The sequence below is a fragment of the Passer montanus genome, unplaced genomic scaffold (assembly GCF_014805655.1).
Source record: "Passer montanus isolate IOZ18808 unplaced genomic scaffold, ASM1480565v1 scaffold37, whole genome shotgun sequence".
Taxonomy (NCBI): domain Eukaryota; kingdom Metazoa; phylum Chordata; class Aves; order Passeriformes; family Passeridae; genus Passer; species Passer montanus.
The window spans coordinates 8,463,381-8,489,109 of record NW_024368485.1 but is presented as its reverse complement, the minus strand read 5'-3'; the positions used below and the strand labels follow the sequence as shown (position 1 = coordinate 8,489,109).

The 25,729-nt window shown below is 48.5% G+C and overlaps 3 protein-coding genes across 3 annotated transcripts in view; 1 reads left to right on the top strand and 2 right to left on the bottom strand.

Moving 5' to 3' along the window:
- Positions 1–3,169: 3,169 nt before the first annotated feature.
- On the bottom strand, positions 3,170–7,297 carry LOC120505923 (tubulin monoglycylase TTLL3-like). The gene is given in 11 exon segments (XM_039716873.1): positions 3,170–3,556; positions 4,138–4,248; positions 4,319–4,751; positions 4,831–5,118; positions 5,120–5,296; positions 5,366–5,534; positions 5,751–5,858; positions 5,955–6,069; positions 6,148–6,276; positions 6,397–6,950; positions 7,026–7,297. Coding segments are annotated over 11 exon segments (2,511 nt in total). The 5' UTR covers positions 7,066–7,297.
- A 1,203-nt stretch (positions 7,298–8,500) lies between these two features.
- ANKEF1 (ankyrin repeat and EF-hand domain containing 1) lies at positions 8,501–25,303 on the bottom strand. Its single transcript, XM_039716996.1, has 10 exons — positions 25,103–25,303; positions 19,968–20,354; positions 19,339–19,538; positions 18,169–18,318; positions 17,578–17,701; positions 15,426–16,221; positions 12,669–12,895; positions 11,192–11,358; positions 9,900–10,037; positions 8,501–8,857 (listed from the first exon to the last, which is right to left on the bottom strand). The coding sequence occupies exons 1-10, from the start codon at positions 25,170–25,172 to the stop codon at positions 8,732–8,734; spliced, it is 2,385 nt and encodes a 794-aa protein (XP_039572930.1). The 5' UTR covers positions 25,173–25,303; the 3' UTR covers positions 8,501–8,731.
- Positions 24,300–25,729, top strand: part of PAK5 (p21 (RAC1) activated kinase 5) — a 160,187-nt gene continuing 158,757 nt past the window's right edge. The window contains exon 1 of the mRNA XM_039716994.1: positions 24,300–24,985. The gene's annotated coding sequence lies outside the window, so the exon portion shown is untranslated. The remainder of the gene's footprint in view (positions 24,986–25,729) is intronic.

Below are 25,729 nucleotides of genomic sequence, written 5' to 3'. Positions count from 1 at the left end.
AGGAAGTGAAGCCATTACTTAGGGATGAGGAAATCCTCCTTCCTCCAGCCCATTTACGTCAATACAATTCCTCTTACTGAAAGTCTTCCCTGATTTGTTATTATAAATGAGATGTTCCTTGGAGCTATAGCAAGCGATTTGTGGCAGTAGTAATGCTAAATTTAATTTCCTGGGATTCAGTCTCAAACAATTGATAAAGCTGGGTTATTCAGGAGCCATTCAAAAGTCCTAAGCTGTAAATGTATTTATTAGCTCCACTGTGCTTACAGCAGCCCAAGAATTCCACTTTGTGGAATTTGTGTCTGTTTTCCAGTAACGTATGAGCACAGATTACTGGGACTAGAACAGTATTTGTGTTGCAAGTTGCCTTTCAGGAAAACCCAACAGAATGGTAAATGTGTTTAAAATGGGGAGGAAAAAGCAGGTTCTTGTATTTCAGTCATAAATACATACTTAGTGAAATATGTGATAAATTGGGCAAAATACACGTAGTGGATGTAGGACACAGGTAAGATTAACCCGAGGACAGAGGTGAGAGGGATTGTTCTCATTTACATGAGAACAATGCAAATGTAAATGATTGTTCTCATTTACATTATATGTTATTTTGTGCCTTTTACTGAGGCTGCTGTGGTATCAGAGCGATGACTTAGTGTCCTGTTTGCTAGCACGAGGTAACTGTGATCACATCTTCCTCCTGGAACAGCCATAGCAGAGGCAGGCTGGGGAAACTCCAGGGAGGCTCAGGGAAGCCTTGGGAACCAGGAGCTGCACAAAGGGACTCACTGTTTGTGGTGCGGGGAGATGTGTGAGGGCTGCCTGGTGGGGCATGGGTGAAACAGGGAATCAGGTGGGCACGAACCCAGCAGGACATGAAGCACTCTGAGGCAGCAAGAGCAGCCAGCCCAAGGTCCTTCTGTTAGATTGAAACAATCCCTGGAGGCTTCACAAGTGTTGGAACTTCAAAGACAAATCACAAAGTGTGCCTCAGGTTGGATGACAGCCTGACTGTGAACAGCACTAGCATACAACTCCTCTGGCCTTAGGTTGTGTACATCTGCAGAGTTCATCTTTCCTTGCCTTTTCTTGTTGCTGCTCTCTGTTTAACTTCTCCCCACTGGTCTCCCCCTTTGATTTATTTTTTGCTTGTGCTTCCCATCTCAAGAGACTGAGTCACAGCAGTAATCTGTTTGAACTCCTACCTGCAGATTTCCTTGTTCTCGGTACATTTTCTGGCACACAACTGATTCAGCTCCCCAGAGGCATCTGTCACTGGGGAGAGCAGAGCTTTCCCCTCCATTACCCAGGTCTCTCTCTCTGACTATCCCTTGCCCCCCTTTAAAACCATCCACCAGTGATCACTCAGTTTTCCATAACCAGTCTATTAGTACAGTTTCTTTCCCTCTCTCACAGCTTACTTCCAGCTCTTTGTTCAACACCCTTTTTCTGCTGATGTCATTTGAGTTCTGGAGCTTCATCCTTTGACTCTCCTTGTGACACCTGCTCTCACATACCTAAAATCTTCCTGTGCTGCTGTCATTGCTTCATGCAAGAGACTCTCCTATTCCACTTCTGATGTACAAGGGAAGTCTCTAAATACATCCTCCCTGCCACCCTCGAGGACAGTCTTGAAAGATTCATCCTGACTCAGCCAAGCCCCTCTGTTTGCTCCGACTCCTGCCTCTGGGCCACTGGCATCTGAATGACTTTACCAGTCATGCAAAAACATTTTCTGAGCACTGGGTTTCCTGACTGAGTGGTAGATATCAAAATGCCAATCAAGTCAGCTCTTCTCCCTTCCTTTGTGTGGAACAACATGTGAAGACTGGGAGAATCTGCAGACCCTTCTGGCTGGGATGAGATGGCATGAGGGTGATGCCCAGAAGGATTTCTAGGGGAACAGAAGATGGTCCCCCCCTCAGTTATTGTTCTGCCAAACAACTTTTTCAGGAGCTACTCACCAACATGGGCACATGATCCAAACTGATGCAGGAGATGGCCCCTGCTACTGGACAGGTTTGATTTTCCCTTTGCATCCAGGTTCTCTTCCACTTGTTCACAGTGGTCCTGATGAAGGCAGCCAGCAGAAAATGGTCTGTCTGTACCTTATTGCAGCACGAGTTCCCCAGTGAGGAAGAACTTTTGCAGAGAGGAGGCCTGATGATCTGGCTCTCACAGCAGAGAACTCTCCCAGCTTCAGTCTCCACGTCAGAACTCTGCCAGAAGCACCAGCCTTTTTCTGCAGCTGATGTACCATGCACTGGAGGGCCTGGCCCAGCCATCCCCAGGGACAGCAGCAGGCACAGGGCCTGGTGGGCACAAGCACTGGGGAGCCACAAGATCCTGTCTGCTCTCTGCCAGCACGGGAGCTGCCCTGGCAGTGCCAGCTCCAGCTGTCAGGAAGAACTCACTCCACACACTGGAACAGATGCCCCAGAGAGACTAAGGAATGTCCCTCCCTGCAGACACTCATGAATGCCTGGACACAATCCTGTGCCAGTGCTCTGGGATCACGCTGCTGCAGCAGGGAAGTGGCACCAATGACCCACCGTGGTCCTTCCAAACTGACCCGTCTGGGATTCTGTAGCAAGGTGGGTAGCCTTGTCACAAAAGGAACCTGCAGGAGCTGGTGCAGCCCAGGGCCCCACTGCAGTCCCCCCTCCTTTCCTGTACATCCGAGCAGCCCCAGGAGCCCACAGGGATGTCCTGAGCACACCTGACTTCCCTTTGCCAGCCCATTAATCCCACCCGCTGCCAGGCTCAAGCACCCACTACTTTTCCTGGCACGCCCGCAGGATGGGATCCCTCCTGCCATCCCCTGGCGTGCCAGGGGCACCAGCCCTGCCAGCACTCCGTGCCTGGCCGATTCCCAGTGCCCTGCTGCACTGTCACTGCTGCCACAGCTCTGCCTGGCACGGGCCACCGCAGGCGGGCCGAGCAGAGCAGCTTTTCCTGCCTGCTGTGTCTGTACCCAGCAGAGCAGCTGCCCTGGCAGCCCCGGGTGCTGCCTGCAGCACCATCCCCAGCTGTGTCCACATCTCCCACGCACAGAAGGTCCAAGGCAGGCTCCTTCTCACCAAAGTCTATTAAAGCAGGCGTGCAGGGTAAGGTGGCACCGCGGCGCAGCAGTGGGCTCTGGTTGCCGTGGGAGGCAGAGGGTGCTGCGGTGTCAGCCCGCGCAGGACGGGCAGGGCGCTGTCGCTGGGGGCTGTCTCTGTGTCCCAGGTCCCTGCACCCCTTGGGAGCTGGCGTGTCCTGTGTTCCCGGCAGGGCTGGGGGTGCGGTGCTCTGTCACAGCGCCGGCAGGCGCGCTGGCCTGGCAGGAACTCCTGCAGGGGCCCGTGCACAGCCCGGGGGTCGCCAGGGTCTGCTGGGCGCTCCGCGGGGTTGTGGCACGGGCCCCCGCACCGGGGGACGGGCCTTGATCGGGGGCAGAACTGTGCGGGACCGAGCAGCCTGGGGCTGCCCTCCCGGCCGACTGAGCTGTGCCAATCCACGGCTCCCGGGCCCTGGGGGTCGCCAGGGCCTCCTGGGCGCTTCCTGGGGCGGGGGCAACCTATCCAGGGGACGGCTATTGATCAGGGGCTGCGCTCCCTGGGTGTGAGCCAACTGAGGCTGAGCGTCCTCGGCTTGCCCAGCCAGGTGGAGGAGCCATGGCAGCTCCTGGCTCCTGGCAGAACCGCCCGGAGGCAGCCAGGGACTCCTGGTCGCTCCTCGGGGCAGTGGCACAGGTGCCCTATCCAGAGGACAGCCGGTGATCGGCAGCAAAGTTGTCTGGGGTTGAGCTTCCTTGGGCTGCCCGACCACCAGGTGAAGGAGCCATGGCAGCTCCTGGTCTCCAGCAGAGTAGCCTGGGGGCCACCGGGGGCTCCTGGGGTCTCCCTGGCTTGGTGGCCCTGGCATTCTATCCATGCGACAACTACTGATCAGGGGCTGAGCTTCCTCGGGCTGCCCAACCAGGTGAAGGAGCCATGGCAGCTCCTGGCTCCCAGCAGAGCAGGCCGGGGGCTGTGGCAGTGCTGCAGGGTTAGACTTGGGCGGCCGCAGGGGAGACAGCTTTTCCTGTGCCGCTCTGGACCAGGGGACCTTGGTGCCTCTGACCCCTGAGGGTGCAGGCAGCTGGAGAGTTCTGGGTACAGTGCTGGGGAGCCTGTCCTTGGATCGATGCTTTGCTGGCTGGGCCTTCTTCAGGGAACAGCCTGTGACCATCAGCTTCAGCCCCGCAGTCAGACACGAGGACACGGCTGCCTGCAGGGGGACACGAGGGGCAGTGGGGGCTCGGGTGCCTGGGGGTGGCTGTCCCCAGCCCCCAGCCTACCTCCCTGTAGAGGAGCTCAAAGGCACCAATGGAGCAGGAGGGGTCGTCCTTGCGGTCGATCACCAGGCGCAGCGTGTCCCGCTGCACGTTGGCGCACAGCCGGCGTGTCACCGCCGAGGAGGGGCTCATGGTGGGGCAGGAGTTGACCTCCAGCAGCCAGGGCTGGAAGTCCTCCCCGATGAGAAAGTCGGCCCCGAAGAGCTCAAAGCTGCCCTTGCGGGAGCCCACCTGGTCCCGGGTGCAGCGCAGGGCGTTCAGGATCGCCGCCTTCATGCCGGGCACCGTCACCCGCTGCCAAGCACCCGCCCGCCCCAGGCGTGCCAGGTGGGCCTGGAACTGCTTGTTGCACCAGATCTTGTCGGGGGGCACGCGGGGGTCCGGCTGTGATGTTTTGTACCGCTTCTGGATGGAGACGTTGCAGAGGTGCCTGGCGCTGGGGCAGGGAGAGCGGGGCTGGGTCAGGGGTGCCGGCGGCTGGGCAGTGTGAGCCAGGGTGAGGGGGGGACACTCACGGCTCCAGGTGACACAGAGAGAAGGGCCGGGAGCAGAAGCGCAGGTAGCAGTCTCGGTAGAACCAGACAGTCAGTGGCTTCCAGTCAGTCACCAGGAACCACTGCCGGATGTCGAATTTGGTGTTGAAGATGGTCAGCGGCCGCTCCACGTACTTCTGCACCACCCACTCGCACATCTGCACCGGGGGGCCCGTGCAGCTCTGCGCCAGCTCCAGCACCTCCTCCAGCCGCGTGGCGCACATGATGCCTGGGCAACACAGGGATGCTGAGATCCCTCCTCCGCGGGGAGGTCTGTGCCCCATGCTTCCCCAGCCTACCCCTGCCGCGGGATTTGGCGCTGGGCTTGACGATCCAGATGTTGAGGTTGCCCTCTATGCCGAGCTGCGGCAGCTTCTCCTCCAGCCGCTGCAGCAGGTCCTGGCACCGCTCCCGCTGCTCCCTGCCCAGCACCAGCCCGGTCCCCTCACTGTGGGGGGACACAGGGGGTCAGCACCGGCCCCACCACCGCCCCCTGCCCGTCCCGCTCAGCACCCACTGTGCCACACGGTAGTATTCCAGCAGGAAGCGGTCCCAGTCGATGCATGTGCGGCAGGGCGATGGGGTGTTCCTGTCGATGTCCTGGTGCCTCAGGACTCCCAGGTGCTGCTCACAGACCTTCAGGGCCTCCTCCACCAGCTGGGGATACAGGGGGGAGCGCGGCCCTGCTGTGGACAGCATGGGGTGAGATTCATGACTCCTACGCCAGCCTTGGGGCTGAAGCACTGAGCCTTCTTGTGGGACGGGTGCCTTTGGAGCCAGGGCAGGGGATGGAGTAAGGGATCCCAAGCCACAGACATGAGCAGAGGCTCAGCTGCCAAGCTCAGCCCTCAGACACACCCTGAACTCACCTCCACCCCTCTTAGCCAGCTCTGTGCACTCACCTGGCACCTCGTCGGGTTTTGGGAGCTGCTCTGTCCCCACGGGCCTGTCCCCGACCTTCTGCAGGGCCAGTTTGAGAAGGCTGCGAGCTGCTGTCAGGCGGAAATCCTCTGCAAGAGGCAAGCATCATCCCTAGCCAGTCCTGCACAGGACATGGGAAGACTGGAGCACAAGGAGTGACAGGGGAGCAGCAGCCCCACGCTCACCAGTGAAGGCTTGCTCCTCGTCCATGAACCCCAGCCGGTAGCACCGGGGGAAAAAGGTGTTGAAGTCTATTTGCTCAAACCAGGACAAGTTTTGCAGGTTTTGGCACAGCCCCTCCTGTTTAGAGAAGCTTGTCATTCCCTTCTGGACCCCTCCACCCCTTGTGCCCCCTCCCTGAGGCCCCCGTGCTCCCACCTTGGTGCAAAGCGCGGCCAGCCGGGGATAGCGGTTCACCACCTCAATCCTCGGCAGCAGCTCCTGGTCAACGCTGCTCAGGCGAATGGTCCAGAGGAAGTTTGGCACCTGGTCCTGCACCAGGAAGGACTGCGGGAGGGAGTGGGCTGGGGTGAGCCAGGGAGCTCCAGGCTGAGCCCTGCCCCTGAGGGTCCCTGGGGAGGACGTGGGGAGCTGTGGCAGAGCTCAGCTCTAGCCCTCTTAGCTAACCATGAGGTCATGGATGTCTTCAGAGTCCTCACTGCACTGCTCCTGGTCTTCCTCCTTGTCTTCATCTTCCCTTTCCCCCTTGTTCTCCCTATCGTGTGCTGTGCCACATGGGTGTTGCAGAGGCTCTGCGGTGCCCGAGGAAGGCTGTGCCCCACCATGTGGGTTCAGCCCTGCCTCCCCCTGCTCATCACCGCCACCACTTGCCCTCTTCTCCGGCTGCTGTTTCCTCTGGTCGCCAGGCTGCTGCTTCAGCTGCTTGCCATTGAGGGGCAGCTTCCTCTCCACCCAGCCGCGGGCGCGCAGCAGCCGGCGGATGACGGGGTAAGGGCCGTGCACTGTGAAGATCTTCTTCTCCTGCGGGACAGCAGCGAGCTCAGCCTGCCCACCTGAGCACAGGTGCACCAGCGCAGGCACGTGCCATCCCGGGGCAGTGTGAAATCGAGCCCTCACCTTAATGGCCTTCTCCACGCGCAGCCTGGCCTTCCGGAGCCGCTCAGACTCGGCCGCGTGCTGCTGGCCATCGTGCTGGCCGATGTTGGCAGCTGCCACCTGCCCTGTGAGGACAGCCCCACCTGAGCCCGTTGTCCCCAGGCCCATGGGGTGGGCAGGGAGGGGGAGAATGTGCTGACCTGTCTGCCTCTGCCTCACCAAGTCTGGGGATCCTGCCATGGCATTTCCGGACCTGCCAAGCCTTCGGCCAGCATCCCAGCTGCACTCCACAGCCCTGCTGTGCCTTGGCCTTGGCCTGCTGGGCCAGGGGCAGCTGGGGTGTCAGCTGCTCAAGAATTGCCCCTGGCTGAGGGGCTGTGTGCCTGCAGTGCTGCTCTGTGTCACACTGTCCCGGGCCAGTCTGACGGCCAGGGGAGCTGTGGGTGACTCTGCCTCCTCCAGGCCAAGCAGGTTTTCCTATTCCCCCATCCCTTACGGATGTCCTGCAGTGGGTGTCCTGCACAGGACTCAGCCTCCTTATTCCATCACCACTGTGATGCCACAATGCAGGATGCTCAAAGCAGCCTCAATACACAGGTCCTGGTTCTCCCCTCTTGTGAGGCATTTCAATCACACTGACAGCTGGAGAGGCAGCACAGCAAAGTACAGACAGTCCAGGAGGTTCCTGGAAAGCTTTGATGATCCCTTCCTGACACAGGTAATGAAGGATCCCACAAGGAATGGTGGGCTGCTCAACCTTGTACTAAGAACCAGGAAAAGCCTTGTTGGAAATGTGAAGGCTGTGAACTGTCCTAGGTAATCTCCATGACAGAGCTCTGCCAGAAACACAGTTTTACCTTACAATATAATTTCTGACTGCTGCTTGATTTTATTTTGATGACCGTTCAGCAAATTGCCCCTTTGCTTCTCCTTCTTTCAGAGATGCAGTTTCATTTACAATTGTTCATGGGCTCCTTGCCCACACTGCCTTCTATGACTTGACTGAAGCTCTACTATTTTGGTTATTTACAATCATCTGCAGCCAGCAGAAGTTTTATGCTGGCAGATAAAAATCACACACTGGTCATTCAGTGTTGTTTTGCTCTGATTGCCCCTGAGGGATCTGTTAACAAGAACTTCAGTTCTTGCTGCAGACGTGGGTCACAATGTTAAACTGGCATCACAGACAGGCTCCCCTGGCTCTGGTGCAGTGAGCAGGGGGCTCCAGACCTGCTGGAACCTTTTTCTCCAGAAGTCAGGACAACCCTCAGAGGGTCATTATTGGTGAAAGCTTTGCAGCTCTCACGAAGGCTCACTGGGAGCTGCTGAACCAGAAGTGATTCAGAGGGAATGGAAAATTAATCAGTTGCTTCAATTGGTCATTCAGGAAGTGATGGAGCAAGATAAATCTCTTAGAAAGAAGCTAGAAGCAAAAAAATTTGGAACAATGAACATGATGTAATTTTTGGATGCCCCAGAACAATGTTTGTAAATAACCCCATCTGGCAAATTGGAAGAGCTGAGGAAAAATTACCTGGAGGATGAAGAGGTTGGACATATTCAGGTTGGACATTAGGAGGAATTTCTTCATGGAAAGGCTTAGCCTTGGAATGGGCTGCCCAGGAGGTGGTGGGAGTGTAGCCATAATATTTTATGAAAAATCATTTGCTAAGACTTTTCCCTCCTGGGAAGCTGAGGAGCCTCAGGAAAGAAATGTAAACAACAACTGTCTGCTGCTGTGGAATGCAACAGGTGCTATAGAGAAAAAACTTGATAAGATTTTCTTTTATGGTAACCGAGGTACATTTACTGAGCACTGAACGATTGCTTCCTTGCAAAGGAATGGCCTTTTACATCTTTGTCCCCTCAAAACATGAGCTGAAGTAGCTTTTTCCAGTTGCTGTGCTTATTCCTTAAATTTTCTATTGAAGAGGGTTGTAAAATCTTCCATGTGACCACAAAGAGCAGCACGTTCACGGAGCCATTCTCGCTTTTCTGCAAGCTGCATTGCTGTGGCATCAGGGCTCCATATCTACAAAATAAAGGTTTGTGGAGTTAATTTGGATGGGCCTTTTGCAACAGAAGCACTAAGAGGATACTGTTAGCCAAAGAGAGCCACGTTCTAGCACTGCTTTCCACTATGAGACACAGAAAAGAAGCAGTGTGGCCTCCCAGCAGAGGAGAGGTCAGCAATCTGTGTGTGTATAAACAGAGCATTCTCTTGTTGTCACTTCCAATCTATATCATGCCATGGACTCCGATTACAGATAATGTGGGAAAGAAGATCTTAAGGTAATTATTTAAAATTACTGACTCGGGCTCACAATCCTCAGAGTGGAAAATAGTAATTAGCTGTAGAGTCATCAGCTATGTAGCCTCAGTCCTCTGAGACCATTGTAGAAACTAGCATAAATCAGGGTTAGAGAAATGATAAACAAACTCCAAACACAACCGCTCAGCCAGCAGTGGGGTTTTTTTCCTTTTTAAAGAGAAAAAAATATTACAAAAATTACCTCACTGTGATTATGTTGTTCTGTTTCTCAGTTGTTTCTAAGCATGTATTAACAAGACCGTGACAAAGGGTTGATACAAAGGTTATATTTCCACTATTCCAACTCTAGGTAGCAATTATTTAGTGTGCTGTGATCCATCTAGTTCAGTAACTGTCACTGCCAGAAGTCATCATGTGATAACTAATCAACAGGGCAAGTTAGAAGTTGGTGCCCATGCTATGCAAATAGACACCTATCTTTTAAAAGCAGAATATAAAAATACATGTCATAAATGTAGTTGCATTTTTGTTTTACTCTGGCTCCCCTTTAATCCAATTTTAAAATCTGATAAGGGATTGATTTCCACAAATATTTGTTTTATATCTATATTTGTGTAATTATATAATATACATCCAGGAACTCTTTACTCTTGTTTGGTGGCACCCTCTCCAGGCTGTGTCACATCATCTCAAAGCTAGCTGAATGCTGGAAATGTCATTGGATTGTTCTGGGTTTTGATCTCAGCAAGGTCCACCTTTAAGTTACCATGGAACTGCACTCATGTTTTGCTGCTGTACGTACTTTTCTGGGTCTGAAGGAGATGTCATTTTTGTCTTCTCTCGCTGCCAAAGATTTCCAATAAGCAGAACTGTCCTTACGGGAACGCTTTGTCTTTTCAGGAACAGGTTCTTCCTCAGGTGGTGGAGACACATCTGGAGACTGAAGGGGAAGAAGGTACCAATTATACCAATACATCATGTTCAGAAGCAAGGCATGCATCCTGCATCTTCTGATACTCTGCTATGATGTTTACTGGGCAAGCATTTTTCTTAATCTCTTCAGAACCTGGTTCTGTCAAAGCTGATTTTTTAAAATCAAAAATTGCAAGGGCCAACCTTTTGAAAGGTAAAAGGCACCTCTCTTCCTTGGGCACCAAAACATTAACTGCTCTTTGTGACTCCCAAGACAGTCACCTTGTACCACTGGTGATCCCATCCTCTTCCAAGCGAGGAATCAACAAGCACCTAAGGTTCTTATCCTCCTCCCTCTGAAAGTCCTGTGCTGTCCCAGACATTCAAAACCTTTGTGCAAAGGGGATGCCAACATTTAGCTACTGGCACATATTTACTGCACTGTCCAGGGCAGCTGAAGGACACCTCCAGCCACGCAGATAAAATTTCATCTTGTCCCTAAATAGCACACTGGATGTGACTGAAGTACCACTGGTCAATCAGGAAGGTCTCATCCACAGTAGGAGAGCCAGGATGTGGTCACGGAGGCTGGTGTCAGCTTGGGAATAGGGCAATGCTGAGGTGCTCAAGACTCCCAGAGGGTGCAGGAAAAGCATTCAGAAATAAAACAGGCAAACATCAGTGTGGGATTTGAGAAACAGGATATGGGACAAAATGGCAAATAGGAAGTTAGCAAGCCTGGTGTTGTCTCAGTGAGTTCAACTAGGAGAATAAAAAACCTTTTAACCAGTTTGAAGGGTATTGCTTTTATCTTGTGAAAAAAGAGGTTCTCCCTTTGAGAAATTATGGCTACCGGTTGTTCAGTGTTTACCAAAACAGAGCTGGATGAGCATATACTTCAGGAGGAGAGAAAAAGAAAAGGAAATTCTTTTCTGTGTCCAGTAGTGATACAGGACATCATTCTGATGTGTGTCTGGGGAAGGCATGAAGTTTGTCTAATTAGTAAGACAAATTTCAGCCAGTGAACAAGTTCTAATACAAGAACAAGTATGGGCATCTGAAAATACTCACTTTAACAAAGCTGCCCAAGTTACAGCATTGGAGAGGAATGGGTGGCAAAGAAAGGAAGGAAGGAAGCTCCCTGCTATTAGCAAGTCAGTCCTTTGTTGCCATCCCTCATACCTCCTTCTTCACAGGTTTCGGTGGCTCTGCTGCTTTTGGCTTCCCACCTTTTGCAGTCTTTGCTTCTTCTTTTTCTTGTTCTTCTGCCAAAATTTGCAGTTGATTTTCAAGCAGTTCAATTATTGTAGCATCTTCAAGTACTTGAGCAAGATCAAGAGCACTCCTTCCTGTATTTAAAAAAAATAAATATCTGTGTAAACCACGAAAATTAACTTTGGCATCGGTTTATTGCAACTGGACAATCAACTGAATTTAATATGGCCAGTATTTTATTACCCATCCCGTGTGCCAGCAGCTGCCTGACATGGTGTGAGGACCAGCCATCATCAGCACTGAGTGCAGAAATAAAGCCTGGCAGAAACAAGCTCTGAAACCTGTTTGGCAAGAATATTGCAGAAATTCTTGTATTGCTTGCTTTGTTCTTAATGTTCTGCCATTTGCAGTTAATACACTGGTCCTGCAGGTTGTCATTTTGATCTCTGAGAGCTGAGAGCATTTAGCACTAGGAGATGGTCTGCATTCCTGACCTTGTGCTGTGCTGGCCATCTCCTTCTGCCTGTGCTTGCTCTGTGGCTGGCAAGGAGCAGCCTCGGTGCTTAATGAAGGAAAAAATCTGTCCTGGCTGTAAAGTATGGTGAGACTGAACTGCTGTGTGAATCAGAACTCCACATGATATAAGAAATAAGGAGTACACGTCCCTTCTCCAAGCAGGGCTTCACTGCTAGGCATTTTGGCAAGGAAAGTCTCATTGAGCAGCAATGTTGCTTCTTATGTTAGAGCAAGAGCTTGAAAGGTGATGCATGTGAACTTTTAAATTACTCTGGAGACAGTGGGAAAAAATCTGAAGGAGGGATCTGCTGTGAGGAGGTAACACTTCAGTACCGGCTCAGATTTGGTTTTCTGTTAAATATTTTTTCTCAGGAGTTACATCTACATGTAGAGCAGCAAGGAAGTTTTGTAACCAGGGCTGCCTGTGCCTGAAAATAAATCACTTAAATGAGTGGCAGACTATACTCTGAGCCACAGCTGAAATCTAATTTTCTCTCAAATAATAATAACTAGATGGAATGTTTTCATTAAAGCACTTATAACTTTGTATGTATCTTGTGAGGAGTAACAGTCTCCCGAATTAAGTAATTAATCATGTTACTTCATTTTCTAGATATGCAAAGCCCAAGAAAGCCTTTTTTCAATAATGATTCCAGACTGGAGAAAACTAACTGAACCTGTGTAGGAATGCTCTTTCTTTTGATGGAGTGACAAAATTATCTTTTGTCTCTTTAAAAAAGAAAAAAAGCCTAAAAGTTTTTTTTCTTCAATTAGGTAAAAAGACACCTCATAAGACTTTGGGGACTTAATATCAAACCTGTTCCCTTCATCCCAATCCTGACAGCAACCCTAAACGCAGAACAGTTCTCCAAGTGTTCCAGATGTTTTTCACAAAGAAACAGCCTGTTTTGGAGGCATTGCTATTTACCATTGCTGTTTATAGCCTGGACATCAGCCCCTGCAGTGATTAAGAAGTAGACCAAGTCCAGCCTGCAGGCCTCGATGGCTCTCATCAGCGGGGTGGCCTCCCCTATTGCAGGGGCATTCACGGCTGCGCCAGCCTTCACCAGCGCCTCGGCGATGTCCAGGTGTCCATTATAGCAGGCGTGGTGCAGAGGGGTCCACAGGAAGTTGTCTGCTGCATTTACGTCAGCCCTGCACAGGGTAAGAGCAGTTGTGGCAGCTGCAGCTGTTGGGTACCCGCAGCAACAGCCCCAGCTCCATGTGCAATCTGGAACTGCCCCCTGCAATGGCATTTCCAATGTAAATAGCTATTTTCATATTGCTGCTGCTACTCTGAACCCATTTGAGTCCCTGAACTTGTCATGGAATAGTAATTGTAAATGTGCCTGGGTGCTGCTCATGTCTCCCCCAAGCCATCAGTGTCCTTCACATGGAGCTTTTCATGGGTACAGGAAAAACACAGGCATTCAAACACCTTAGTCCTGTAAAAGGCTGCTAGTGTTTGTGCTCCAGCTTCACCGAGAATGGCAGAAAGCAATTAAGGAACTCAAAAAGTTCACTTCTGGGCCAAGAACAGGTGCTACAGGACATGTTGCAACTGCAGAGCTCGCCTGCAGAGAGGGAAGTGTTCACCTTTCCTTTCAGTGTTGCTGCCCTCTGCCTGCTTCCCTTCGACAAACCATTACACAAGGTCTGCCTTGGGAGTCTGAGCACTCAAAAACTGTTCAGCTGTGTGCTGCTGGGGAGGATCTGTTCTGCTCCCCAATTGAAAGTGGGATGCTCTGCAGAAAGCAAGGGCCAGCTCAGGGAGATCCTTGCAATAGGCTGCCTTTGGATGGAACTGGCAGGAAAAGCACTCCCAGCCCCAGGGGTCCTAAAGGGAGCTGGGGACACTGTCCCACTTACTCGGTGGGCAAAAAGCTGCTGTCTTCCCAAAGGACAAGGAGGAAGGAAGAAAGCAGAAAAATTATGAAGGAAGCTGCTTCTAGGGATAGCTGTTTGCTCTTCAGGTCAGGTGATTGTCTAAATAAAAGCACAGATCCATTTGTTCTTCTTCCCTTGTTTAAATTTTTAATATTTTTCAGAATTCTGTCTTTGATGACATCTTAGCACAGTAAATTCCCCTGACCTATCATGTTTAGCTCTCTTATCTTTCAGACATTAATCTGTTATGGTTTATTTGTATGCAGTTTTAATTTGTTTTAATTCTCATCAAAATAAGCTCCTTCAGTTATTTCACTTTTTCCCTCAACACAACCTCTTTGCCTGCACTCAGACTCTGTCTGCCCCTGAACCCTTTTTCCTAACTTCATCCTATGAGAAAGAAACCAGTCAATATGAGCAGGGACAATGCAACACTGACTTAAAAATTCCTTGGCATTCTCTGCCAATCAAGCACAGAATTTCCCATCAGACCAAATTTCATTTACTTCCAATTCTTTCTGAAGGAAGATATAAAGTTGATACCACCAATTTAATTTTAACCTAATAAATGTTAGCCATTTATCTGGATACATGTTTTGTTTTGTATTCAATATGTATTTGTGGTTCTGTACTGAAAAGGTTATATTGTAAAAGCTATTCGAATGCCTGTGCCAAACTGCAAGCCCATGATGCTGAGAGGTGCAAACCTAAATGTTACTGATAACTTTCCTCTCCATTTTAATTTCTGTCAATTGAAAAAAATCTCAAAACTGGTACTATTTTTTCAAGCTAAGTCACTGTGTTTCTAGGTCTTATTGTTAAGTAGGATGTGACTCCAGTGCTGTCTACTGAGGCTTGGGAAAAGGAGTAGAGATTAATCTGCTGGATTAATGTGGTAGCTCCGACATCTTTACCTTTGGTAAACCTGAATACACACATTACCCAATTTTCCATGTGCTCTAGGAATGTCAGTGTAATTACCAGGGTGTGGAGGGATCCATGTGCTGTTAGTCTTTGCAGGAACCAGAGCAATGACTACAGCCCCTTTCCCTGAGATATTAATATTAACGTGAATTCTATCTATGTATAGCAGAGAGAACAGAGTTAACGTAAATATCTTTGGAAAATGTTCATTTAAGCATTTATGTGAAGGATTGTAGCACACAGCAGTCTGACAACAAGAGATTACGCTGTTACACAAGTATGACTGAATCTTTCTGAAATTGCTTTCATTTTTAAGCTGTCATTGAGATTTTTCACAAGTGTGTCTGCAGGCTACAGAATCGCTGAAGCACTTCTAAAATGAGGAACAGGCTAATTAGTAGCAGGGGCCTCTGATGTAAATCCTGCTGTTTCAGCCTGCCTCAGCTGCAGAGGGAAGAGAAGGTTTAAACCAGGCATGTGGAACAAGAAAGTCCAGGACCACCTCGATGATTTCAGGCAAGTCCTTCCAGTCAGATTTCCCCAAAATCATTTCCCAGTTTTGCGAGTTCACTTGTGAGGATGCATTACTTGAGACATGGGTATGAACTTCTGCTGCTCACCAAACGTAAACAGCCCAGACACCAAAAATTTCAGTCCTGGGAACTTGTCTGTTGCCTGTTTTCATTTCCATCCTACTAAAATGTGAAAAATAATAAACTTACCCCCTGTGACTTGAGATCTTAGGGAATTAACTTTAATATTAAATGTTATGTAAGCAAAAAACAAACCATAGCCTTTTGCATCCAAATATTTACTGGATATTTATGCTTTTGAAAGCCTTCCCAAAACAGCAATTAAATTGAAATGATCTTACCCCTTTTCCAGAAGAAACTCCACCAGAACTATGTTGCCACTTGCACATGCAACCATCAAAGGTGTTTTGTAATATTTATCTTTTATGTCTACTGGCACGCCCTGGTCGAAGGCTTTCTGCAGAGACACAAAGTCTCCTTCTCTGACCAGGTAGTTGATATCCATGAGGGTTTTCCTCGGCTCCTCTGCGTACCAGGCGCGGTCATCGAACACGGGATGGGCGGACTGGAGGGCCCGCTTGAATCGCTGCTCTTCAGGAATGCTTGGGACAGCCTCAACCATGTAGGTGGGGATGCCATTTTCCCTCAGTGGGCATTCACTCTTTGGGACGACACAAATCGGCACAGGGAGGCCTTTCTTGCCTTTCTTTCTCAGTGGTTTCTTCTTCTTCTTTGCTTTGGGCCCAAAGGATGATAGAAGAAAGGTTTTCTGCAGGTATTTTGAGCCTTTAAAAAAATCATCAAGGCTGATCCTGTCAGAAGATACTTCATGCTTTTTAGCAAGAATTTCTATTTGTTCCTCATCCACGGTGGCCCAGCGCTTCCGAATGACTGACATAAACTCATTTCTGGATACCGTCCCATCTCCTTCTCCGTCAGTCTCCAGCTCCTTGCGGATGGCATCCTCGTGCTGCAAGGACCAGTCGTACACCTTCAGGTACCAGGCAAGGACCTCATCTGGCTTTTTAAAGGCTTTTTCAGCTTTGCGCAACACTGCTGCTGCTGCTTTAAACCCACCCATCTTGGCAACATCCCTTGGGGTCAGATTTGTCAAGTTTGACCATGTAGGATCACAGCCTAGAGATAAGGACACAATATGGCTAGCATTATATAAAATAAGAAACTTGTAATACACAGGCCTATAATTTTGTATAAATAGCAGTGGTAGGTGGAACCACATCCTTGATCCCAGGCTGGAAGGTCAGCCACATGTCCATATTTTTTTCCCAAAGGGAGAGGCATTGAGCAACACATGCTCTATTTATTTATCCACTCATGAATATGTGTAAAGAGAAGTTCAGTGGAAACTTTACATTTTTACTTGAAGTGGACAGCAAGGTTAAGAAGCAAACTAAGATTAAAGAGTCTCTTATTTCTATACTCCAACATTACAATTTGGCAATGGATTGCTTGTTTGATCACAAGAACAGAATGGGGGATTTTGCATGGTGCTCTTGGATCAAAGCTTGAAGTGCCATGCTCATCTGATCAAGTCAGGAAAGGATCACAGCTGCTTCAGGGCATGTTTCAATACCCATGGGCATGAAGTTTTCCTCATGACTGCACCGAGATTCTTTTTAAGTGATCATCAAATCAAAGATGTATTTTCTATTGGAAGTTTCAATACAATATATTTAAAGCCGACTAAACCCAGAACCACTTAATACTGTCCAACACTAAGTTATACAAACCCCTGGTGTTTCTGCTGCTTTCTTTGAGAAATGTTTTCTCATCCACATAAGAGCCTCTGTTAGGCCCTTCTGAATGAGAATTTTGTTACAGAGTACCCAAGAGTCAAATCCTCATGCTCTATTTATTTATCCACTCATGAATATGTGTAAAGAGAAGTTCAGTGGAAACTTTACATTTTTACTTGAAGTGGACAGCAAGGTTAAGAAGCAAACTAAGATTAAAGAGTCTCTTATTTCTATACTCCAATATTACAATTTGGCAATGGATCGCTTGTTTGATCACAGAATGTGGGATTTTACATGGTGCTCTTGGATCAAAGCTTGAAGTGCCATGCTCATCTGATCAAGTCAGGAAAGGATCACAGCTGCTTCAGGGCATGTTTCAATACCCATGGGCATGAAGTTTTCCTCATGACTGCACCGAGATTCTTTTTAAGTGATCATCAAATCAAAGATGTATTTTCTATTGGAAGTTTCAATACAATATATCTAAACCCAACTAAACCCAGAACCACTTAATACTGTCCAACACTAAGTTATACAAACCCCTGGTGTTTCTGCTGCTTTCTTTGAGAAATGTTTTCTCATCCACATAAGAGCCTCTGTTAGGCCCTTCTGAATGAGAATTTTGTTACAGAGTACCCAAGAGTCAAATCCTTCAGAGATACCCAAATGAAATCTTTCCTTTAGCAGAGAAATAGAATACAGATAATAGTTGTGAAGTAATTTAGTTTCAATGTACCTCTTTGTCCTATATACCTGCAGCAATCTGTAAATCCTCCCTCTGCAGCATAATGAAGTGGTGTGTTACCATTCATAGCAACCAGTTTCAAGTCTGCACCATAACCTGAAATAATCGTCAGAATCTAGAAAAACAAACAGAGTCCCACCAAAAATCTAGTCCGTTCTTAACAAGTGAAAATGTGAGATTGATTTACAAATAAATGCAGTATCTTACATTCCCATTCTAATAAGGAAGTTTCCTCCCAAGTCCAGCTGGTCAATGCACATATAACATTAATGTTTTCTATAGTATTATGCTTATTTAACTGATGAAGCAGAAACTTTGTGCAGTTGTAGACACCAAGGACAATCTTCTTGCCAGCTCACTGTGAGCCCCTGTCTGTCCTACCTATCACAGCTGGAATCCCTTTGATACCTACAAAGAATCTGCTTTTGAATACTGATCATTATGCTTTGATCAGCTGAGATAATGGACTCAAAAAAACCCCAACACAAACACACTCCAAAAACTCAAAGCAAAACCCTAGGGCAACAAAAAACCCAGCCAGGTTTGGCTTTGCAGCAAGGCTGACACCACAGCTGTTCACACCTCAAAGAAGCCTCCTTTGGCCGCGAAGTGTGCGGCGCTGTGTCGTTCGAAGTCGAAGAGGTTCACGTCGGCTCCCCTGCGAAGCAGCCCCAGCACCACGTCGGCCGCGCCTTCCCGAGCGGCCTCCATCACGGCCGTGCGCCCCGTGGCCTGCGGGAGAGCGCTCCGTTAGTGCCGGGGCTGGGGGACAGCAGGGCCCTGCCTGAGCCCAGCTGGCACGAGACCGCAGCGCTCCTTTGGGCTGCTGCTGGCAGCAAACAGCAAGCCTAACAGCTTCCAGGGTACTTGCAGGTAGGCTTTCAGAACCTGCTCGGAGTGCTGCTGAGAGGGCAGTCAGGTGCCAGCAACTCAACTGCACTGAAGGCGTGAGTCCCTTGAATAATGCCCATGAAAATCAGTTCCGTGCTAAAGGAATCCTGTATTCTGTGGGTATCTTATGCATATTTACAACATCTAACACAAAATACCGCCTCAGCGCACAAAAGCAGGAGCATAAGGAGCTATGGCTGGAGGAGTGCTAAGGGAAAGGCAAAGCAACCAGGGAATTTCACTATGGTTCTGTGAGGAAAAGTTCACTCTAATACATTAATGCTGTCCTTTCCTAGATAATAATGGATGTTTGCTTTGGATAACTCCAAGGGAAAGCCTGAGCTTCTTGATTTATCAACAGCACAGAGCTTCATTCTTTCAGGTCTTTGTTAAATTAAGGAAGCAAACAAATAAATGAGTAAGACATACAAAAGAGGAAGAAGTTTCTTATGCCTCGTTCCTGCCTCGATTGCTCATCAGATTTTCCCTACCTTTTAGCAAATATTATTCACTAAAATAACTTAACTTTTAGTGAATACTATTTCAACTCTGAAAATCTAAGGACACATCAAGGCAAATACAAATCAGCACTGCTCCACTGAAGTACAGTGATCTGTAGCTCCTAACACCTGACCCAATTACACTTAAGTTTGGGGAAATATTTGCACTCTAAACCTACAAAAATCCAAAAGAAGACTTAAATCCCTCTCCTCCAAAAAAAGGGTGGTACAGAAGAGGGGAAGAGGTGTGGCCACATAGTTAAGCAATTTTCACTGCTTTGTTATTTTAGTGTGAGGATTTAAGGTCATGTACTCTGCTCTATACTCCTGTATCTGTTCTTAGTTACAGAAAAGCTCATACCGGGTCTTTTGCATGGGGATCTGCTCCTTTCTCCAAGAAAATCAGGCATATTTCTTTAACCTCATGAGCTTGCTCACAGGCTTGTAGAAGCACAGATCTCCCAGTAGTGGTACAGTTGTTGACATCTGCACCATAATCGAAGGCAATTTGCAGGCAGTGGGAGTGGCGTCCTGTAGGTGAAAGGCAGTAAAACAAGATACCTGCAAAGGAAAACAGTGGGGATTAGGGTGCAAAAGGAGATTACCAGAAGGGTTGTGAGGCTGTGAGCTTCACAGCTGACCAGTCTGCAATAGAGACCCCTTCACTGAGGGTGTGCCACACAAAAAAGACTTCTGAGACTTTACTTGAGGAGAAAACCAGAGCTCCGTACGTCACAGGCCATGGGAGGAATGTGAGTCTCAATTATAAGTCACCTCTCAGCTCTTACTGGGGAGACTTATGATTTAAAGGCCTAGACTCTTCAGGGAGAATTATTTTAATTTCCATCAAAGCTGTTATGGCCAACAGCTTCTGTTGGGCTGTAAGAATAACCCTCAAGCACAGTTCCTCTCCACAGGCAGGACACATCACGTGTGGTAAGTGTGCCACACAGTTAAGGGATTGCTTTATGGTACTTCCTTCTCACTCACCTTTCCCTTCATTGTCCACAGCAGTCATGTCTGCATTAGCCTTTGCTAATAATTCCAAAATCACCTCATAGCCTAGCTCAGCTGCCTTCATGGCTGGAGTGCATCCCATGTTGTCGTGGATATTTGGGCGAGCTCCGTGTTCCAGCAGGAAGCGGCACATTTCAATGTCATTTCTCATGGAGGCCACGTGAAAGGCACTATATCCTTCCTTGGGCTCTGTGTGGTTAATGAGATCTGGGAATCCTTTCTGGATCAGATTTTCTATTTGCTTCTTGTCTTTCTCATGAACACACTGAAGAAGTTTGTAGATCTGTAAGTTTAGAAGCCTTTTATCTACTGGTAGCATCCCAGGGTAGGGAAGATTTTCTTCTTTCAAGGAAGTACTTTCTGCATGGACAAAAAAGAAAACATGTAATCTCACGGGTGAGATTATAATGATATGCCAGTAAAATCAGGAATCAGACCATATTCACAGCATGAAAATATCCACTTTACCTGGACAGAACACTAGGCTTTGAACTAATTTATCTGTTACTGTGGGCAGCACATATAGAGACTATATAAACTCAAGTAGCACCTTATAAAATTTTTCTTTCTAGTCATCCAACTGTTCTGAAGAGGTCTCATTCAAGGAGAAAATTAAGTTAAGAAGCTGTAGGGTAACTTCTCTCCATTCAAGGAACTGTTATAATCTACAATTACTTGGAAGCCTAAGGGGAGGCTGTTCATCTGTTATTTTCAATGGGGGAAAACTCACAAGACACCGTGTCCTCTGCACTTGCTGAAACATAAAATTGATGCTAAAATTTATACTAACATCACCTCATCAGTGCCTGAGCACCTTCCCCATTTTTTTTTCTGCTAGCTGATGCATAAACTTCCTGCTAGACTATGTACATAAAAGAGTAAGTCAAATTTCTCTGCAACAAAACCCTTGGAGAAAAAAAAAATACAGATAGCAGGGCACTGGTCTGGGAAAAGGCTCTTCCAGGTCATGCATTACAAGCTTCTGGAAAAAATTCAGTGCAGGACTTGCATTTGCCTCAATTCTGGATGTTTTTTGTTTTGGTTTGTTTTTTTTTAATTTTTTTTCTTTTAGGTTTTTTAGCCTCTTTTAGCTAGTCTCAGCACTCGTGGCTGGAGGGTGAGGAAGGGTCAGACATTGTAGGGACCATTGCTGAAGCTTTCCTAAGTGGATGGGAAGCTTCCTATGAGCTTCAGCAAGCCTTGGGTCAGCCCGTCCTCCAGAACTCTTACAGGACATGCAACACAAACAGGTGAAGGAACATCTGTTAGAGAGCACTTGGGGTTTGGTTTGTTTGGGTTTCTAAGTTATTGCAAGGTAGTCTGTCAATGGGAGCACCCAGCGTCTGCCTGGCTACTGCTGGGTGCTTTGTGGATGGCTGTGAGACGGGGAGACTGCAGAGGGAGATGCAGAAGGATGCAAGATTCCAACAGACTTTGTGAGGCAAGACCTCCCATTCTGGAAAGGAAGCCTGAGAGAAAACTGCAGGAAAAGCAGAAAAAGATGACTGAAGGTGAATGGATAGAGAGGTAATTTTTGTAGCACAGGTACAACTTGCTAGTTGTAGTTTCTGTAGCTATTGCCTTTCATTTCCCTGGAAGTTCTGTGTCCAGCCTAGTTTTGGAGCAGAGATTGGGTCAGCTGTTGGCAGATTTCTGAGAACTGTGCCTCATTTTCCCTGCCAGACAAGCCCTCAGCTCCCTCCCTGTGCATGCAGCGATGCTGGGTGAAGGTGTTGTTATTAGGAGCTGCTCCCTTGCAGAAGTGGGTGCTAAAATGCAAAGACTTTCTCTTTGCAATGAAACCTGGTCTGAACAGATCAGCTGCTCTCAGATGTCATCCAGCTAAACAAACATGGCATTACTTAAATCCCTTTCTGTTTAGGTATTACAGAACCCTCATTCTGATCATAAACAAGTATATTCTTATATCAAACAATTAAATCTTTAAGTAGCAATAACTTAAATCTGGCACCTGTGGCTTGTTCGTTCTCATCCCTACCATGTTGCTCTTCCTGTGGCATTTTGTCCAGTGAAGGGGAATAAATGCAGAGATTTTTATCCTGCTGGCAGCAGTTACACCTATAGCAACCCTGCAGTCCCAAAGCTCAAAGCTGAGAAATAAGGGCTTCAGAGAAATGCCCTGCTAGAAGAGAGCACTGGAGTCCCCACAGAGCCTGCCCCTCAGAGCCTGAAGCAATTGCTGGGCAAATCTCAATACAGGAAGTTTTTCCTGGCTACTGAGTACAGGGAAAAGTTGTGATGCAAACTCTGCAGGGGCTGTGAGGAGGAGCAGCAGGAAGGCTCTGCAGGGAAGGCTCTTACAGTACTTACACCACTGAAATTCAGAGAAAGAAAGATACTTAGATGGAACTGACTAGCTTAAACGTTTTTTAGATACTTAGATGGAACTGACTAGCTTAAATGTTTTTTTTTAAGATACTTAGATGGAACTGACTAGCTTAAACGTTTTTTAGATACTTAGATGGAACTGACTAGCTTAAAAGTTTTTTTTTTAAAATACTTAGATGGAACTGACTAGCTTAAAAGTTTTTTAAAGATACTTAGATGGAACTGACTAGCTTAAAAGTTTTTTAAAGATACTTAGATGGAACTGACTAGCTTAAATGTTTTTTAGATACTTAGATGGAACTGACTAGCTTAAATGTTTTTTAAGACACTTAGATGGAACTGACCAGCTTAAATGTTCTCTTATGCATTTGTTCCACTTCCCACCATCCTGCAGCAGTGAGGAACTTCGGTTTACTTCCAAAAACTTTCTTCACATTGTTAGTCATGATTTGCACCTGAATTTTTTTTAGGAACTTACTTAGGATGAAAACTTTCTTTTCTTCCTTTCTTTCTCCCCCTGAAGCAGCAAACACCAAAGAAGTGACATTCCCCTTGGACATAGGTTAGTAATGCCACAGAACATGAGCAGAACTGCGTTTGGTAAAAACCTGTTAGTAACTAACTTCAGTGAACAAACGGCTATAATTGCAATATGTATGGATTTGGATTTATTTCATGGATCATCTTGGAGATTCCTTGAGATACTTGCTCCCTGTAACCTCTGCCCCACGCTGGACATGAGACTGATGGCACACCTTACACTTACTGCACAATTCCACTTTTGCTCAGGGTGTAATGCACAACTGAGTACCATTTTAGTTCTGATCAGATTTTTCTGGTGCTTTTGAGCTCTTATTACAGTATTATTTTAATGTTTCACATCCAGCAATAAAATTATTTCCATAAGCAGAAGTAAAATTATTATTATTGCAATAGTGAAGTCAGTTGTTATCACAATTCAGCCACCACTGAATCCTTACCCAGTTTAAAGTCTTTGCTTCAAAGCATTAAGAACCAACAATTTACATGAAAACAACCATAACATTTTAACTGTTACAGTTATATTTCTTTGCAGCATTTCTTGAAAGTGACTGGATCAAGTTTTATTAGAAGTTTCTAAAGTAGCAGCATCAAAGACAGGTGGGATAAAAAACTCTACCCAGGGTCATGTAAAGTTATAAGCAAGGTAAAAAGGCTTCTAAAATGAAAACTGCAGCATCTTGTCAATTTTCATTAGGTAAATACTACCCACCCTGTGCATTTCATAGATTATTTTTATCACTTCACCTATAACAGATGGTTTAATGGAAAACAAGGGATTGTTAGTGTGGCTTTGAGACTGTCATTCTCTGGGGAGGGCTTCATGAAGCTGTAACCACAAATCCCAAACCTGTAACATTTGCTTAGCAGCAATTTTATCTGTTGACAAACATCAACCACTTCTAGCTACCTTCATTCTGCCACTTGTGTCATTGTTCTGATGGAGAGCATGAACTCATTTCAAATCCAGATTAATCCTTTTCTCAGTACCCCTGGCATTAAGAAAATCATTTTAGTTGGATTCCTGTTTTCCCATAAAGCTTTCCAAGCTGTAATGGAGGTAGTTTGATAGAGAGGGAATTCTGGTGGCCAGTGATCTCATTCCCTGTCTCCCAGTGAAAGCCTGACTGCTGCGGGAAGCACTTGTGACTCCGCCTTAAAAGTTTGCAACGTTTTCAGTTTCGATGTTTCCCGTTGAAAACATCCCTTTAATTATCACTATTCACAAACCAGCAAACAAAATTTTCATGTGTTTTATCTTTAGAGGGAGAAAATAGCTGAGCACTTTCTAAATTTAATCCCTTTGCATGCTGGGCACAGAGATAAGCACGAGCCCTGTATGTCAGTATAAAAGGAACCAATATGGTAACAATGCCATGCTATATTTACAGCTTTATGTGAATAATTGCACTGGATTTTTGGCTGTGACTAATGTTTAATAGGAGTGATGCAGCAAAATCTTCCTAAAACTGAATTCCAGTATGATGAATAGCCTACAATGCTGTGGTTTTTCGGGGTTAATTCTCCAGTAATGCCTTGCCTTGGGCTGAGGCACAGCTGAGCGCAGTGACGGGCACTTAGGTCTGAACGGATCAGGTTTCAATGTCGCGTGGAGATCTCAGCCCAGATCCAGTCCTTTGGGAAACAGGGCCCAGCCCTGGGTGCTCTGAAGGCAGTTCCGGGGTTATGGCTGGGTTGGACCAAAAGGTGTGCATCCTTTTGTCCTCAGCTTGCCTTGCACCTTCCAGTCACACCAGTATCCACCAAGCCGGGATGCAGTGGAGCCCAGTGTGCCGGCACGGGCGGGGACAGGGGCTCGGGGCGGCTCCCCGGCCAGCGGCCCCGCTGGGCTCCGGGCAAGCCTCGGACTGCTGGAGTGGGGCACGAGGCGCTGCTGGCCCAGCAACGGGGGCAGGGTGAGCAGCCGGGGCTGGTTAACGTCCCTGGACTGCGGCTCAGAGGAGCGGGCGGCCTGTAGGGGAGACTGGCGGTAACGGGGGAGAAGCTGCTGCAAGGGCAGGATGCTGGAGAGCCGGTGATGACCCAGACGGTGTTCCCTGGGAAGGACGCGCCGGTCTGGCCGAGCGGACACCCAAACGGAGGTAAATGCCAGCGGCGAGAGGCGCGGCCGTGAGGGGGGCGATGTGCCCGGAGAGGCCGCGCTCAGCCCTCACCGCGCCCGGCGGCGGCGGCGACCCTCGGCAGCCCGGGGCACTCACCTGGGGAGCAGGAGGACGCTGAGGGCCCGGGGGCCGCAGCCGGAGCCCCGCCCGCCTCCGCGGCCGCCATCGCCGCCGTGGCCGTCTCCTTGGCAACGGCGTCGGCCGTTGGGAGCCGTGAGGCGGCACCGCTCCCCTCGGCGGCGGGGCCCTCAGCGCCATCGGCTCCCCTCAGGGCCACCGCTCCCTCAGCGCCACCGACCCCTCAGCGCCACCGCCCCCTCAGCGCCACCGACCCCTCAGCGCCACCGCCCCCTCAGCGCCACCGCTCCCCTCAGTGACACCGCTCCCTCAGCGCCACCGACCCCTCGGCGCCACCGCTCCCCTCAGGGCCACCGCTCCCCTCAGGGCCACCGACCCCTCAGCGCCACCGACCCCTCAGCGCCACCGGCTCCCCTCAGCTCGGTACAGACCAGCGCCCTGCCGAGGGTGAGGCGGGCACTCGGGAAGGTGTTGGGTGTCCTGGGCTCTCTCTGCTTTCAGCTGACTTACTCGGCAAGCCTCTTGTTCCTCCCCCACGGGAAGAAGCAACGCTGTGTGGTTGTTTCAGCTCCAGACTTTTCTGGAGTTGCCACACAAATGGAGTGGCGAGGTTCGCGTATCACCCAATGCCCGGCCATTCCCCCA

Bases quoted from the DNA above. Each gene is read 5' to 3' on its own strand.
- ANKEF1 (XM_039716996.1), bottom strand. From the start codon at position 25,172: ATGGCGGCCGCGGAGGCGGGCGGGGCTCCGGCTGCGGCCCCCGGGCCC. The intron at 16,222-17,577 runs GTACATTGAAAC...CCTTATCTCTAG, and splicing joins CAGGTATATAGGACAAAGAG to GCTGTGATCCTACATGGTCA. The intron at 10,038-11,191 runs GTATGAGGGATG...CTTCCCCTTCAG, and splicing joins CGAAACCTGTGAAGAAGGAG to TCTCCAGATGTGTCTCCACC.